Here is a 16019-nt window from a genome sequence, read left to right on the forward strand (position 1 = left end):
GTGGACAGATTTTATTCATAAAGTCTAAAAACTAGCGGCCCTTTTATAAACAAACAATGACTTATTTTAATGTAGCAATACATGCACCTGAAACCCAATATTTAAATAATTTTTCTTACTGTCTTAACTTTAAAAAAAAAAAACAATTCCTCTTTATTTAGTAAAATTGCTCTTTTTCCTATAAATGCAATGATGGAAAACACAGAACCCCTGACCTTCTCAAACAGCATGAAGTTAGTAGTACATGCATGTTTGAACAGATCGTTCAGGCATTTGGAAATTGTACCCAGCAAGATTTGTGGCAGTCAATAGTCCTTTTCCTGATGTCTTAACACAGACATAAGGTTCTCTCTCATTATTCTGACATTTAGCAAATCTAAATAATTTTGGTAATCCCTGCTGACCTAAAACAGGAAAAGTTCAGTCATATTGAACGTTAGAAAAGATAGAAAAAAAGCTATTATGGTGTGTGTAAATATCTGATTTAAACATGAAGTTTAATTTGCCTCTGCTTCAATTTACATAAACTTCCTAGAAGATCTAATACAACAAAGTTTAAAGTAATATGTTCATAAGCTTCAGCAGTACAAGACGGAAACATTTCACAGTTAAACAGAGTAGACTATTTCAATGTAATTACATTTGTTTAAACTGGGCCTTTCCCCTCTGTACTGTCCAGTAAACGTTGCATTCAACTGTACCTTGGAAGTGGGAAGTTGTAACTCCAAATCAAGCCAGTTTTGACCACAAGATAAACAAACATGCTTCTGTTTGCTCTGTAAATTGCTCTTTGAAAAGAAAAAAAAATCATCTGAGTTACTGATCAGGAAATCAAACTTCCTGTGGTGTGGTTATTTTGTCACTAAGCTCTCCCAACTGGCAGTGAAGGCAGCACAATGTCAGCAACGTCTTAAGGAAAATCAGTGACATTTCCCATCACACAATAAATCTTTGTTTATTACATCTTAAAAAAAAAAAAAAAATAAACAAGAAAACATGATTGGAAAATCAGGAAAAACTTGGACCGTTCCCACTGGAACATTATTCCAGAGAAAGTAGTTTTACTGTACCACTGGCACCAAGTGAATCTTATAAAACATTGTCTCATTTAATTAAAATCAATTAATTACATGCCTAATTTAAAGCAGCGTCAGTCATTTGGCTGTGCTTGGGATGAGAACAGGGAAACATGATAATATCGTCTCTGTCAGGAGAAAACATTTTACTGAGCCTGTGTGAGACGCCGTCTGTCTGTCAGTCGCTCTGTCCGTCCATCTCTGAGTCACATGGAGGAAGGCTTTGTGTGTGTGTGAGTGTCTGCGTGCATTGCTCTGCTTCCAAGAGAAAGAGGCCTCTTGCAGCACGACTCTGGCAGTGCTGGGCCGCGAAGCTGCCTGAGCCATGTGCCCGCCGTTGCCTTGGCAACAGCAGACTGCAAGACTGATATGCACACGTGCGCACACACGCGCAGGCAAAAACATATTCGCTCCTGCTGCGCACACACACACACACACACACACACACACACACACACACACACACACACACACACACACACACACACACACACACACACACACACACACACACACACGCGGCAGTCCAGCAGTACAGCAATGCAACAGGAATACAGACAAACTCGTCTGCCTGCGCAGAGCCGAGGCATTACACAACATCGCCAGAATACAGAGAATGCCAAGCGAGAGACGGAAACAGACAAAAGGCAAAGGGGTGGCAGGGTAAAGAGAGGGAGAGACAAGTGCGGGCGCTAAGGCAGAATCTCTCTTTCTGATGTTCACATGAAACTCTTCACATTTGGAGCAGCTATGAGCTGACCCCTTCATTCTTTTTTTTCTCCCACGTTGTGCGCATGTTGAACAACAAACTTCAACGTATGTTGGGTGGAGGCTGTTATGTAATGCAACAAGACAAATCGGAACCTGACTGTGAAGCTTTTACAAGTAGGAATCTGAGAAGATTATTCAGTGGTGTGCATTTGTATTAAGCCTTTCTCCTCCCAATACCCCTAAATAAAATCTAGTGCACTAAATTCCCTTATGAGTCATCAGAGTCTACCTGCGAGCAATTTAGTCTCAGTCTAAATCCGGTTGTTCCAACCAGAGAAGTTTTTACTAAGGACCAAGCAAGACGCCAGGCAGGTCAGGGATAATATTGGAAAGAGTATAGCTCTGCAGAAAACCTAGTAAAACATGGCTTTCTACCTTAATTTGATAAGAACAGAATTAACTGGAGAAGCAGCCAGAGCTACATATTTTAGCTCTGGACTCTGAAATGATTAATCTGATTAATTGTGAATAATTAATTACTGAAAAAGTCGTCAACTACTTTAAAAATCAATTAATTGTTAACTGGAGGACTCAGACACAAAAAAGGTAATTTACTGAAATATACATATTCAGAGTAGCAATTAAGTCAAAACTGTACGGAAAATAATTTTTTTAATTTAAGATAAAAGTAAAATAAAAGACATGTTTTAGCCAAAACTTCTTAAGAGGCATAGTTTTAGCTTTTTGAAAGGAAACTTTAAGAAGTCCCTGTTCTGTTTGCTCCAAGCCATTTAGATGTAACAGCAAACATGAGGAAGAAGGGGTTCTGGTCAGATGAAATTAAAACTGAACTTTCTGGCCTGCATGCAAAAAGCTGTGATATGGAAAACTAACACAGGACAAAATCCTGTACACACCAGTGCCTAAGTGAAACATGGTGTTGGCAGCATCATGCTGTGGGGAGGCTTTTCCTTAGCAGGTTCAGGGCAGCTGGTCAGAGGTGAAGGAAAAAAATTTGAGACCGGGACAGAGGTTCATCTGCTCGCTTGACAACAACCATAAACATACACCCAATAGAATAATTTAAACCAAATCATATTTGTGTCTTCAAATGGCTCAGTCAAAGTCCAGTCATAAAACAAATAGATAATCTGTGTGGTAAAAGTATTTAATCTGGCTGCACTTGAGCTATTATGTATAGAATGGGGAAAATTAACTTTGCATATCCAAAAAGATTACTGCAGGTTAAGGTGATTTGAAAAGTATTGACTCACCACAATTTACAGGTTTTACTTTGTAAAAACAATTCCTTCAACATCACAGTTATTTGCTACTTTGTGCTGGTCTAAGGGGTTAAGATGAACAAGTTGTTCTATGACATGAAAATTTACAGATTGAGTTTTATAAAAACATTCTCCAATCTGAATAGTGCGTGGTTGGTAGAAGTGTTATCTTTTAGAAAACACTGCATTATGGCTGCTCTAACAGGAAATGCAGTTTGAAAACCCAAGCATTAGCATTAAATCAATCAATCAATCAAGTTTATTTGTACAGCACATTTCTGCAACAAGGCGGTTCAAAGTGCTTCACATCATAAAAACACAAAAATACAAAGTCATAGAACACAGAGTCAACAATTGAAGCATTACAGGTGCCTTCCACCTAGAAGCTGCCTGGACTTGTGCCCAAAAGTTCAAATCTCAGATAAGCAATTGTGGGCAAGAAGAGACTGATGCAAAGCAGTGATAAGCCTTTATTATACGATGTACTGTTCCTCCTCTATACTCCCCTAGGGTTCCAGAGTCTAGAGAGTAAAAAAAAGATTATGTCTTCCCAGCTAGCCAGCTCACCTCTTGTGTAAGAATACTGGGTGGCAGATTGCTGAGTTCGCAAGCCTCCTACTAATTGGATGACTTTAAAACCTTTGGCTCTGTACAGAAAAATATTGCTTATCAAGACCCAAAGCTGCCAACTCAAGTCCATCACAACTTAAATAGCACTCAGTACACCGCAAGCCAAAGACTACTCCAGCCATTCCTCAATTTTAGCAAACAGAAACTAAACCTGACTGATTTCTCCTGACTGAAGTTCAAGCCATGTCTCAGAGTGCCATCCGTTCTAAAAGTTTCTCATCTTGCTTCAGCTTCTCTCTACCTATGAGACACTGAGTGAAGCCTTAAACTGTCGGTCTCTACAGGAAGACCCAAGATTATCTAAGCAACTGGAAGCGACAGGATATCACAAGAAGGGTCTTGCTTGGGTTCAGCGAACAAGCGGCAGCAACGGTTCAGTCATCAACACCAATTGACACTACGCATCTCTCATCTCTCCCAGAACAGAAGCTAGGTCGGCCGTTACACGGCAAAGGTAAACACACTGCTTCATCATGATTTTTTTTACAAGTATAATAAGATTAAGAAATATGGTGGAAACTTTGGCTGAATTCGGAACAAGTATTTCTTGTTAGCGTGACAAAGGAGAATTCTACAAGTAACTCAGATGTTTTTGACAAATGGTAATAAAAAGAAACAATAGCCAGCACTTGACAGATGTATTTTTAAGGTAAGGTATGTTTGCTGAGGACGTAATGCTGACTTATCTGGTTTGACCTGCTCTGAAACACAGATAAAAGCCACACAGACAGCAGAGTAGCACGCCCACACCTTTGTTAATGTCCTCAATGGCCCGGCGCACTCCCCTGTCAAAGGCGCGAGCATCAGCAGGGCTCTGGAACGTCAGTCCAAACTTCTTGTCATTGATTCTCCAGTGGTGGAAGATGGGGTTGACCTTATTGTATACCAGGTCTCTCTGCAGAACACATTCCAGCACCACCTGAAGAGACACAGTTTTTCAGTCAACAAGGGTTACACGGCAATAGATCCAACTGTGCAACAGACCTGATTACAACATTCAGGGAACATTTAGACCTCATCTAGAAACAAATCAATGGTAGATCTATAACTAACTCAGATTAGGTGTAAATGTTTGATCTGCAAGTATCCCACGCAGTCCTCATGTGGGGCACAAAAAGTCTGTAAGTTAGAGAGACCTAAAACAAGACCTAAACTGATGTTGTATTGTTCTTATTGTTGTACTACAGTCTTACCTCTGCTTGCAAGACAAATTTCTCCTATTGGAGGCTAATAAATGATCTTATCTTATTTTATCTTGATATGATAATATCGTAACAGTAACATCAATGAGTGTAAAAAGTACAAGTATTTTGTTTATTTTAGGGGGCAAAACTGACTTAATGAAGGCAGAAAGTAGAAAAGCATTCACATTTTTTGTCGTTGCGGATGAAAACAACATGCATTCTGTTGAACATCAAACTGAAAGAAGGTTACTGCACTTTCGACTCGCTTCCAGAAAGGCAAATAGTTATTTGGAATATTTCCACTCACAAATAACACAGACAGTCATAACTAAAGGAGCAGCACCCATAAAAATTAAGGTATTGCTGTTTAAAAACTTCAGTAGCTCTGGCTACCAGAGCAGATAGCCCAGCTAATTTACCTTGTTACACTCCCAGTGTTAACCCACAAAGATGAGGGAAAAGAAGTATAAATTGTGAAATAAACGCTACATTTCATGGGTGTTTCTGCTACAGTTTTGGTTAAATCTGAGTATTAAGGGAAATACAATGCTCAAGATAACTCTTATACATGGAATAATCAATAAATAACATTATTCTGGCAATCCAGTGATTGATAGCTGTGTTTGCCTGAAATAAAAATAAAAACCTTTTTTTTTAAATTAAGAACAACAAACTACATTTCTTCAAGGTTACTACATCATAAGGATTTAATCTCATCTCATCTTGGTCATCCTAAAAGCTGAAGAGCAGTGGTTTCAGGAGACCAGGTGTGTGTGGGAATGTTTTAAAGCCAGGAAGCCCCGAGAGCAGGGCGGAAAAGAGGCTGTGCTTCCAAAGCCTATTATTAATCGGGGCTACTGGGCTGCCTGCTGGTCTTCCTCTGGGTAGATTAAATGAAATGAGAGACGGCCATTACCCTCGGTGAGGTTTTCACTGACATGCACGAGAGGTGACTTAACCGAGTGTGGATGTCGGAGCACGCACATGGTGACACAAAGGACAAGAATGAGTAAATACTGTAGCCGGTGTAATTAAAATGAAGACACTGTCTGTAATCTGGGGGATAACGGCTCCTAGCCAGTACTCGATGAATACGAGTATGCGCAGGTCTGAATATTGGAAGAGATTGAAAATGTTGATGGTGAGTTTCACGAAAGAGTGGACATGTCATTCTATCTGGGCGAGCTGCTTTGTAACCTCTCAGCATGTCCCCGTACCTTTCTTAAAGAAGAAAAGAAGGGCCAAGGGTTATGCTTGTGTGTTTTCCCAGAGCTGAAGGATAAAGGGAGGGAAGACGAGAGGGATGGGGATGTGGAGAGGATGGGGTGACGAGGCGGGATGATGGGGGGAGGAGGAGGGGTGCGCATAGTGCCTCTGGGGGTGACTGTGGAGGCGAGACTGAATGGAGCCAGAGCTAGTAAGGTGAGCGTCGCAGCAACGCCTGACAGAGGAAGAAGTATCACAGTTGCATGGCAGGATGACACTTAACACCACATTCCACAATGTGCTCAAAGAAAAGAGCAGAGGAGGAGGAGCCACCTTTCCAGAAAAGCAGACAGAAAGCGAACACAGACAGGATGTGTTAAATGAGGTGAGGGACAAAGACGGCTGGATGCGAGATCCGTGTAGAACGGTGATATTGTAAGACAAGACCGATTGGGACCAAACACAATGAAACAAAGCAGGGAAAAAGTAAACCAGAGAATGCACTGGACGCTTTGTGTCGAGAAACCTCATTTGATGGTAATTTTTAAAGAAATACCTTTGAAAGCTAAATGTTAAAATTTAGCCTGCTAATATGAGTCAAAATGATTACATGAAACACTGAGATACAGCTATTCAGAGTAATCCTAGACACCACCACATTTACGGCTCAAAGGCTACCTGTGGTGAAAAGTAAGGTGCTGAGGCCGAGAGCTTAGTCAGAGATTTATTATAATCCAAGAGCTGGTATGGTCAGTTAACGTCCACCAATTAGATCTGTAGTTTTAGGAGAGGCAAGAGTGAGAGAAAGGGGTGGAGAGGAGGGAGAGAAGCAGGGAGGAAGTCGGCGAGTGATTGGTGGCTATATGGAGAGCCAGCTGAGTCATCACCAGCACACTCTGTGCCGCATCACTGCGCTTATAGACAAAACCCTTCCACCTCTTTTCTTCCGTCTCCCATCTTTATGGCTCCACCTCCACTTCCTGCTCTTTGATTAGAAGCCATTCTTTTCTTTTTGAATTCCTCTCGCATCTTATGTCCTGTGTCCTCAGTCACCTGATAACAGCTTGCAAAAAGACTCACATTTTGCTTTAAATTAAATGCAATTCTGATCTGCTTTTTGTCTGTCTATGTGGAGCTGCTGCTGCTTAATTCAGGCTGGAACATGTACTTAAATCACGCAGTGCCTTGGAAAAGTATTAAGACTCTAATGTGTCACAAACACAGGCTTCGATGTATTTATTTTATTTATTCGATAATGACCAGCACACACCAGGGCATAGTTGTAAATTAGAAAGAAAATAACACCTTTTCATAAGGAGGAACAAAGAGACTCATGGGATCTCCAGAGATCCATAGGTCAGGGTGAGGTCAATTTCAAGCTTTCTGTTTGGTAATCAACCTCAACAGCAAAGGGCATGGTGGTGGCAGCATCATGCTGTAAGGGAAGGTGGTATGAGCTGATGGGAAGATGAGCATACTGGGTGTTACTGGCAGAGCTTTCAATCAAAAAAAGTATTTTCCACCAAACCAGCTACAGCACTTAATTGGTTCTGGATGTTACTAAATAGTTCTTCATGTTTGAACCCAGAGAAACTCTGGACCTGGCACCGAAAACAAGTGCTGCATCAGAACTAACATGCTGCTGGGGCAGACGAAAGAACCACTTTTGTCAGAAGTTAGGGGCAGTGGGGAACGGCAGCGATGTCTGAAACTCTGTAGTAAAATTTCATTTTTGATCAGTCAAAATAAAAAATTACTTCTCCAAAGTACAGGTTTGCTTAACTCTCAAATAAAAACAAAAGCGTTTCTGCTGTAAAAATGTGGCAACAAGAAATTCTGTAGCAGCAGGCACTGATATTGAGTGTTTCTTCCTCAATGTCTAACATTAGTATGTGGTTTGCTGTTTTCTTGGAGTCATCCCTTTGATGCCCTCAGACAGTCGGTAGCACTGAGGTTGACGCCAACACCCTGGCACTGGGTGGCATCCCGACAGATCTACATATGGCCGTGTGTTTGTTGTGGCGACAGGGGACCCTGGCGGTGATTGGGGTGTTTCACCACATCCCAGAACAGTTGCCGGGGTCTCTGAACCACGTCTACGCCGCGTCTGAACAACAGCATTCTCGTCACACCCTTTTCCTGTGCCACACGCGTGCTTGTGTAGCAACGCACAAAACACGAACCCGTCGCAGACATGAAACACGCGTAAATAAGCTCAGTCAATAAAGATGAAAGCGGTGATTCAGGCGCCCGTGTAACCAGGCTCTAAAGTCAGATAGTCTGGGGTTGCCAGATTCTGTGCATCATGGTGGCCTCTCCTCTGTGATCTGGCATCCAACATTTCTCGAACCAAGAGATTTATACTCGCATTACCGCAGAACAAAGATATTCTAAACTTTATCTACTGGATCTGGCTTGCATCTAATGTGCACAGTAATGACAAGAAATTCAGCTACTCAAGAAGAAATAGACTGATAATACGGAATATAAATAACTTCAACTTCTTTGCTAATATCTTATGTATTACTGTTTAACACAGCATTAAAAAAAAGTGGTTTAAATCATGCATTTCAATAACTGTCAAAATGTTACACTTTTTTCTTTTACAAACATTTTAAATAAATGCAAACTGATTATACTCTGAGCAACTTTTATTTTTGAAGAGCTCTGAGAGAAAACAATATTCACAGTGTATTTCATTCGCACACATCCATACTTGTAGCAGCGGAGCTGTCATGCAAAAAGCAGCTCCATCTGTTTCCTGGAACTTGGCGTTCAGTGTGCCAGAGGGGCAACACACAGAGGTCAGAGATCAAACTGCTGACTATTACTAAAGGACAACTCAGTCTAGGGCATAAAAGTAATTAGTAAGAAGCAAAAACAACAAACACTCAATCTGTGATATATATTACCTCAGCTAACTGCTCTTTTCCTTTCTGCATTCATAAAAAAATGTTTTACTGAAGGAAAATATTGTGTTAAATCTTCCAGAATCCTGCCATGCTTTTTGAGTTTCTCACATCCCTCATCCCACATTCTCATCTGAGTAATGTGGCCTTCTCCCTGATGAAGTCATCATGCATCACAACATCACGCAGTTTGCTCCTATTTTCAGTTACCTGAGCCATAGAGGAGAGCCAAAACACACTTCCTGTGTGGCTGAAAGTGTGAGTGAGGCAGCAAAGGGACCGGAGTCTGAGAAAGCTGGGCTCACAATGATCCTGCTCAACAGAACACACTGTTTATCATTTGCACAAATTATTGTGCTTTAAAGGGCACGTCTGGATAGAGTGTAAAAATTTATATAAATTTATTTGTACAGTTCCTTTCAGAATTATTTGGCCGACTCCTGGTGTAGATGTGATTTTTGTTTTGGGATTTTAATGATTTATTTGAATCATCTTTTGCCAGAGTGGAGTAGTCATACACTAGGTGTAAAATTTTGAATTTTGTGTTACATCCTCTAACACACACATCATCAACTTTTTGCCATTATTCTCTCTTGATATTTCACTACTCTTGCTATCAGGACAAGTAGAGTTCATAAAAAATTGCTGATTTCCTGAAATGATCCCACTTTTAAAGGTTCTGGCAGAAAGGCCATTCCAGATGCTTAATGTTAGCCCAGTTCATCCATTCAAAAAAATATCTTGATGTATGTTTAGGATCATTGTCAATAGTTTAATCATTTAGCTGCTGATACTTCTCCTTTACTTTTCCATCCACATGTATAATGTTATGTTTAACATTTCACATTAACTTCTTTAGAAATACTTATCATTGTGTCTAAGACGCTCCGTCTTCATCTTGCCTAACCGTACAGATTCTTCTGGAATAGAGAATATGTTCTTGCCTTTTCCTATTAATGGCAGACTTGAGCCCTGGTGATTCCTTGGCTGTTTATCCCGGATAGTTTCTTTAATTTATGCCGGCGCAGTGGTGACGAGCCTGAATAACTTGATAATATTATTTCAAACTGGAGGTCTCAGAATCTGCTCTTTAGAAATGACTTCAGACAGCTTTTTGGGTAAATCTACAATTCGCCTTTTCGGGTTTTCATTGAGTTTTTTGGGGTATTCCCATTGGTTAATTGATGGAGTGCTGTCAAATAAACCCTTCTAATGCTGAAAATGACAAAATCTACTAATGTTATTTATCACCAACTAAAAGTTAATAAGGTTTTAAGATAATAGTACATCCTAAAACACCAATTATTTAAAGACTTGGGAGAATGTATGTATGAGCTTGTATTGATAAGAAAACCCCACTTGAAATTCAACCATTTTGCTCAAACATTGTACAATCATTCCCCACTAAAGGCTACCATGTAATCATGCGTTTTTCCATTGTATGCAGACTTTTCAATGAAACTGCCTGCATACTATTAATATGATTTTATGTAATGCAGTGAATTCATGGTGTAGGCTTTCTCTCACCAGTTTGTCTTTAAGTCTTTCGCCCCTGATGTGAAACTCCACAGCGGTGGGACTGGGACTCGGACTGGGAGTGGAACTACAGGGGCTGAGGTTACTGCCGCTTCCTCCGCTGCCTCCGCTGTGGGTGCTGTTGTTGTCCTCTGCCCGGCTGACCTTGTAGACGGTGACACAGCTAAGTCCTCCACCCCCCAAGGGAAGCCACCCACCGCTGGAGTCATCCCGAGTCATGACCACTGCTCTCACACGCGCATAACTGTCACTGCATGAGAGCGAGGGAAGAAGATAAGTAGGGGGGAAAAGAATGAAAAGAAATGGAGTTAGCTGCACTGTGCAAAACAAGTGATATTTACAAATTTGCTGCATTTATTCCCTTGTTTGCATCACCTAGATCCCATAGCTTTAACTGACATACTATTTGTACTAAACCTAAGACTAGGATGAGAATCTTCCCAAAGAACATATAAGGTTCTAGTTTACATTTGGATACTGACAACAATAGCACAGGTTTGAGACTGACCGATTTATCATTAGGTAAAAACTAGTCAAAAAAGTATTATGCATTATACTATATTTGCTATGATGTAACCGAGTACAGTCATAGGTGCAATAAAGACACAGCTGGATAATAAAGGGTAGATTTCCACAGCAATATTTCACAAAATGATAAACATAAAATTCTGTTTTGTTTTTTTATGACGTCACTAAAGGTTCAAGAGTCGAGCCTTCAGTGAATATTTTGGTGGACAAGCAACATTTCACAGATTTCCACGTAACTCTGAAATATTGAATTCCACTCCAGTCTGACTTGGTTGTCGTCTGAAACCGTTGCGTTCTATTAGGGTCAAATGTTGCCACATATGATGTCGCCAGAGTCAGATAAACGTGAACATTGTTTTTGACAGAGTTTTCAACAAAACAGTAAAACAAACATTTGACCGGGACATGTTCTATAGGTGACAATCTACATCTGTAATGAGTTTGGTTTACAAAGCATTTTGGCTAGTCGTTTTAACAAAAAAAAAAAAGAAGTATTCTTTACATCAAGAATGTGTTTACTTAAAAATCTCTGAGAGCAGATTTGCCTAAATTCTGCATCAGAAGTGTTTTTTAGTAACAAATCAACTCCATTTGAGCATTATAGATGTAACATATTCAAGAAACACATAGGAAATAAAGAGAAAATGACAACAATAATGTTCCTAAATTCATTGTGTCATCTTTCATAACAGGCTAAAAGCTGTCTGAAGTTGTCAGTGTATCTTTAACCCCAGCCAGAGGGTGACTGACCATGTGGTTATGTTCAGTCTCTGGCCACAGCTGAAACCAAACATTTCAATGAAAGCAAAGGTTTTTAAACTAGATAGTACATCATACTCCCCTCTCCCCTTTGAATCACAAAATAAATCTTTTAAGACAATCCTTTCATATGCATATCATATCACATGTATAATAAGCTGCAATTAAACACCAATAAAAATCCAACAGCTTACATGAAGTAACACAGTTGACATTTGTAGTCAGATTTAAAACAAATGAGATGTACACTAAAAGGTTTTTTCTCTTAATTTGTTTTCGATTTTCTTGGAGTTTAAGCAGATATAAATTTTCAGTCCGAGTATCAACACTGAGTAACAATACGTCCCAGTTCATCCAACATATAAAGCAACAAAAAGTATATATATTTCTATTGAGGGATTTCTGTGGACTGCAACTCAGACCAGCGTTAATAACCAACACCAACATGTTCTGATGGAAATGCAGCTCAATGTTAAGTGTGTTCAGAAAATGGCATGGTTTGTGTTTTAACGCCATCTTACTTATGATCTACTTTTAAGATTTTTGAAGCAGGTGAAAAGGATTACACCCTTGAAGGAAAAGCCGAATGTATTTTATCATTTCTCAAAACTTCTTAACATAAAATTCTGCTAACAAACAGCAAGCTTTCTGTCCTAGTAAATAAATAGTTGTAAGTAAACTGAAGATTGGTGGTTTTTCAGGTTAAATCAATAAATCAAGTGAAAAGTTAAAAGCACAACAACCGCCATAAAGGACTTAAAGGCAAAGCTGAAGCGCTGTGTATGGTAAGAGTAAAACAGTTTGTTTGATATCTATTCCAATAACTGCTCATTTAAAAATCAAAGATTAAGTTTGACTTTGCTCCTCTTGTTTTCTCACCTTTAGTCAGATCGTTCCCTGATGAGGTAACAGTGAACAGGGCCATCGGAAATGACAAAGGTCAAGGCGTGTTGAGGGCTAGTAATACATTAAAGACGAGGAAGATTACCAAACCAAGCAGAAAATAACTCAAGATGTTTGCGAGCAGATGACTTCCTGTGACAAACTGTTCTCCGGTCAGTTTAACCAGCAAAGATGATGTCAGAATGTGAAGCGTTTGTAAAGAATGTCACGAGCAGCGGCCAAATGTGAATCAGACACCAAGCGAGAGGATTTTCACTCCCAGTGACCGTATCTGCCTTCATGTGAAAGATTGGCACCAAGAACACAAGAGCACAACATTTATAAAAACATAATAGATCCCACTGGCAAAATCAAATGCTCACCATCTTCAAGAGGAAGGGGATTATTTCTATTTGGTCATTAATACACAAGTGTACCATTCTGAAATAAAACTGGGACACCCAGTCATATTTATCAAAAAGACTTTGAAACTAGCAGTTCTAAACATTACTTTTTCTATTCACAATATTAAAGCGATTTGTCCTTGATATACTGAACTGAATGATACTGCAATAGATATTCTTTTAAAATAAGCAATATAGAAACCTTTGTTTTTAAATTGCTATAGGACTACAAGTATATGTTGAGAAACTGAGAAAAGAGTAGTACCTTTAGGACAACCAACATCCCAGACAAAACTTTCTGTTAAAAGTTGTATAAAAATCCAACAATTGACATTACTTAGAAACACAAGCAGACTATGACAGGAAATTTGAAATTTTGTCTCATCTTGTTTATTTATCCAATTTAAATCTGTTCTGTTGTTCAAGTCAATAATTTAATCTACAGTACTAACAAAATTGACAACACAGAAACTAATTAGCTTTATAAATAATGTGAATCAAGCAGGGCTTTCTGTACTTTCTAGAGTTTAGCTGTGTGTTTGAACTCACTGCTTTGCAGCCAAAGAAATGCAGCAAATCATTGAGTATGCTGCACATTAAAATACGGACGAATGATTTGCACAAAAAGAGCCAGCAAGAAGAGAAATGAGGAACTACAAAATCTAATATTTCCCTAAGAAGCTTGAAAACAGCATAAACTTAGCAAAAAATAGACAGCTATATGTGGAGTTATAGGTGACATAATTTGAGGCTTTATCATAGCTAATTGACAATACATACATGTATCAAGATGTCAGATGCACCACACAAGGTCACACTAACCACAATGTTCTTCAACATGGAAAGTATGTTGAAGAACTCACTGCAAGTGAGTTAATTTCCTTGTCAGTGAAGTGTTTACAAATTAAGTCAGAAAAATTGCAAAAAGGGCGAGACGTTAAAGTGAACTTTTTTTTTACTGAGGAATGTCGGACATTCATTCAGGTTGCAACAATATAAGACTTTGCAAGTCATTTTGCCCTTTCACATTTTGATGTTGAGATAATTAGCAGCAACAGCTAAAAGGATGAGCTGTTCAAGCACACTGATCTTTGCGTCATCAGAGACGTCTCATAAGAAAACGAATGGTGAAATTGACCCAGGAAACCGTGGGAATGACATAAAAACACCAAATTAACCGTGTTGTAGTTGGTACAGGTTGGAAAACTCTTTTGCTTTTTGTGCAGGCTAACCACAGTTAGCAATACAAGCCAACAACAATGTATTTCTCTATATTTTGCACTGGGAAACGATGTAGCAACATGTTCTCTAAAGGAATGTTTGATAGTATTGTTTGTGAAATATTTATTCGGATGGAAATCATCCAGTGCAAAGAAACGGAGATCAGTAACTATCACTGACTGTTATCAGCAAGGCAATTATATTACATTTTGAGCTTGGGATTGGTAAAAAGAAATTCTGTGAAAATTGTCTCCTCCAAGGTCATTTCTGTTACGTTTTTCAGCTTCAAACTTAAAAATGTTGACTTTGCAGTAAAAATGTTTTTCATATAATTAAATTACCTCCTTAAACCAATACGGCAGTGCCAAAGGATAAGAAGGAGGTTTTTCCTTTTTTTGCCCTTAAAATTTTAGAACAAAAATCCCCGGAAACAAAAATCGTGTAGTGCTGTCATTGTAGTAGTATTTTGATCTAAGGAATAACATAGGAATTTACGTCAATGATGAACATTATTTTATTCAGGCTAAAATGTTAACTCTAAAATATTTTCAAATGACTAAGTCCTTACCTTACAGTGCATCATATCTTTCTCTATGGTGCTGCGTCACCTACGATATCCTACTATAAATATTTGACTTCTCATGGCAGGAAGGAAAAAACAACATTTTGACAAAGTTTATTACAGTTTTTAGACAAACTTGACCAAGATCTGCATCAGCAGGTCAAAAAAAGATATTGAAAACTGGACATATTTGAAATACTAAATATAGACATGCCCAGTTGTCTTTAGATTTGGACCCAACTGAAAAAACATTTACCAAATTTTATATTCCTAATCATTAGCCTTTTTAATAAATTTTCAAAAGTTGAAAATGTACCACCAGTTAAACGCCTAGATAGGTTAAATGTGTTGCCCGGGGCTTATTTGACAGCAACTAGTCATGGGAAACTCAGAAAACAGGAAAACCTCAACAAACTTCCCTTTAATAACCACACATAGAAAACACCCCATTCTGATGATATCTAATGACATGAGTGACAAAGAAACGGTCCAAGAGAACTTCGTTCAATCATGAAAAATAAGGTTTTGGGGCACCACAGCAGGCAGTGATTGGGATATGCTGCTGCTGCTACTCTAACACCCCTCTACGGACACCAATAAATGGATGCGGGTGCTGGGTGCAGAAGGGGCTGTCAGTCAGACAGGGGTCCCTGGGGTGAACAGAAGGCAGGCGGTGGTGTCAGTCAGCCGTGACCAGAGCACAATGACCAGGGCCTGACCCTTCAGGCCTCCCATCATACACATGCCAGCAACCATGACACTCTGAGGGAGGGGGGGGGAGTCGTGAGAGGAAGTTAACCGGACAACAGATATGCGGATCTTCTTAAATAGAATTTTTAAAACCAAAGAATCCTTTTTACTTACTTAAAGAGCTTAATCTGTAGGGTGTGTGCCACAATTCTACAAGCAACACATTTTAACTTTATAAAGCTGTCCCTTTAGTCGGTGAACTTGCTTTCCTAAAACGCACAGTGCTCTGCATGCATCTATCAGTCCACCCTGTGCACATTCACAGCTCATCGAGGGATGGTGGAGACAAAAGCCGGCCTCCACGCCCCTTGCTGAGAGCACACAGTCAACTGGACACACAATTGTGAGCGGAAGCAGATCAGCTGGCTTTGGCATGCA

At 39.4% G+C, this 16019-nt stretch overlaps 1 protein-coding gene across 1 annotated transcript in view; it reads right to left on the reverse strand.

The window, feature by feature from the left end:
- spred1 (sprouty related EVH1 domain containing 1) overlaps window positions 1-16019 on the reverse strand; it is a 39212-nt gene that overhangs the window by 11958 nt on the left and 11235 nt on the right. Inside the window, exons 2-3 of the mRNA XM_023353365.1 lie at window positions 10527-10785; window positions 4451-4619 (exon numbers count right to left, since the gene is read on the reverse strand). Of these exons, the coding sequence (XP_023209133.1) occupies window positions 4451-4619; window positions 10527-10785 (428 nt within the window). The remainder of the gene's footprint in view (window positions 1-4450; window positions 4620-10526; window positions 10786-16019) is intronic.

Source organism: Xiphophorus maculatus, chromosome 19 (genome assembly GCF_002775205.1).
Source record: "Xiphophorus maculatus strain JP 163 A chromosome 19, X_maculatus-5.0-male, whole genome shotgun sequence".
Classification (NCBI taxonomy): domain Eukaryota; kingdom Metazoa; phylum Chordata; class Actinopteri; order Cyprinodontiformes; family Poeciliidae; genus Xiphophorus; species Xiphophorus maculatus.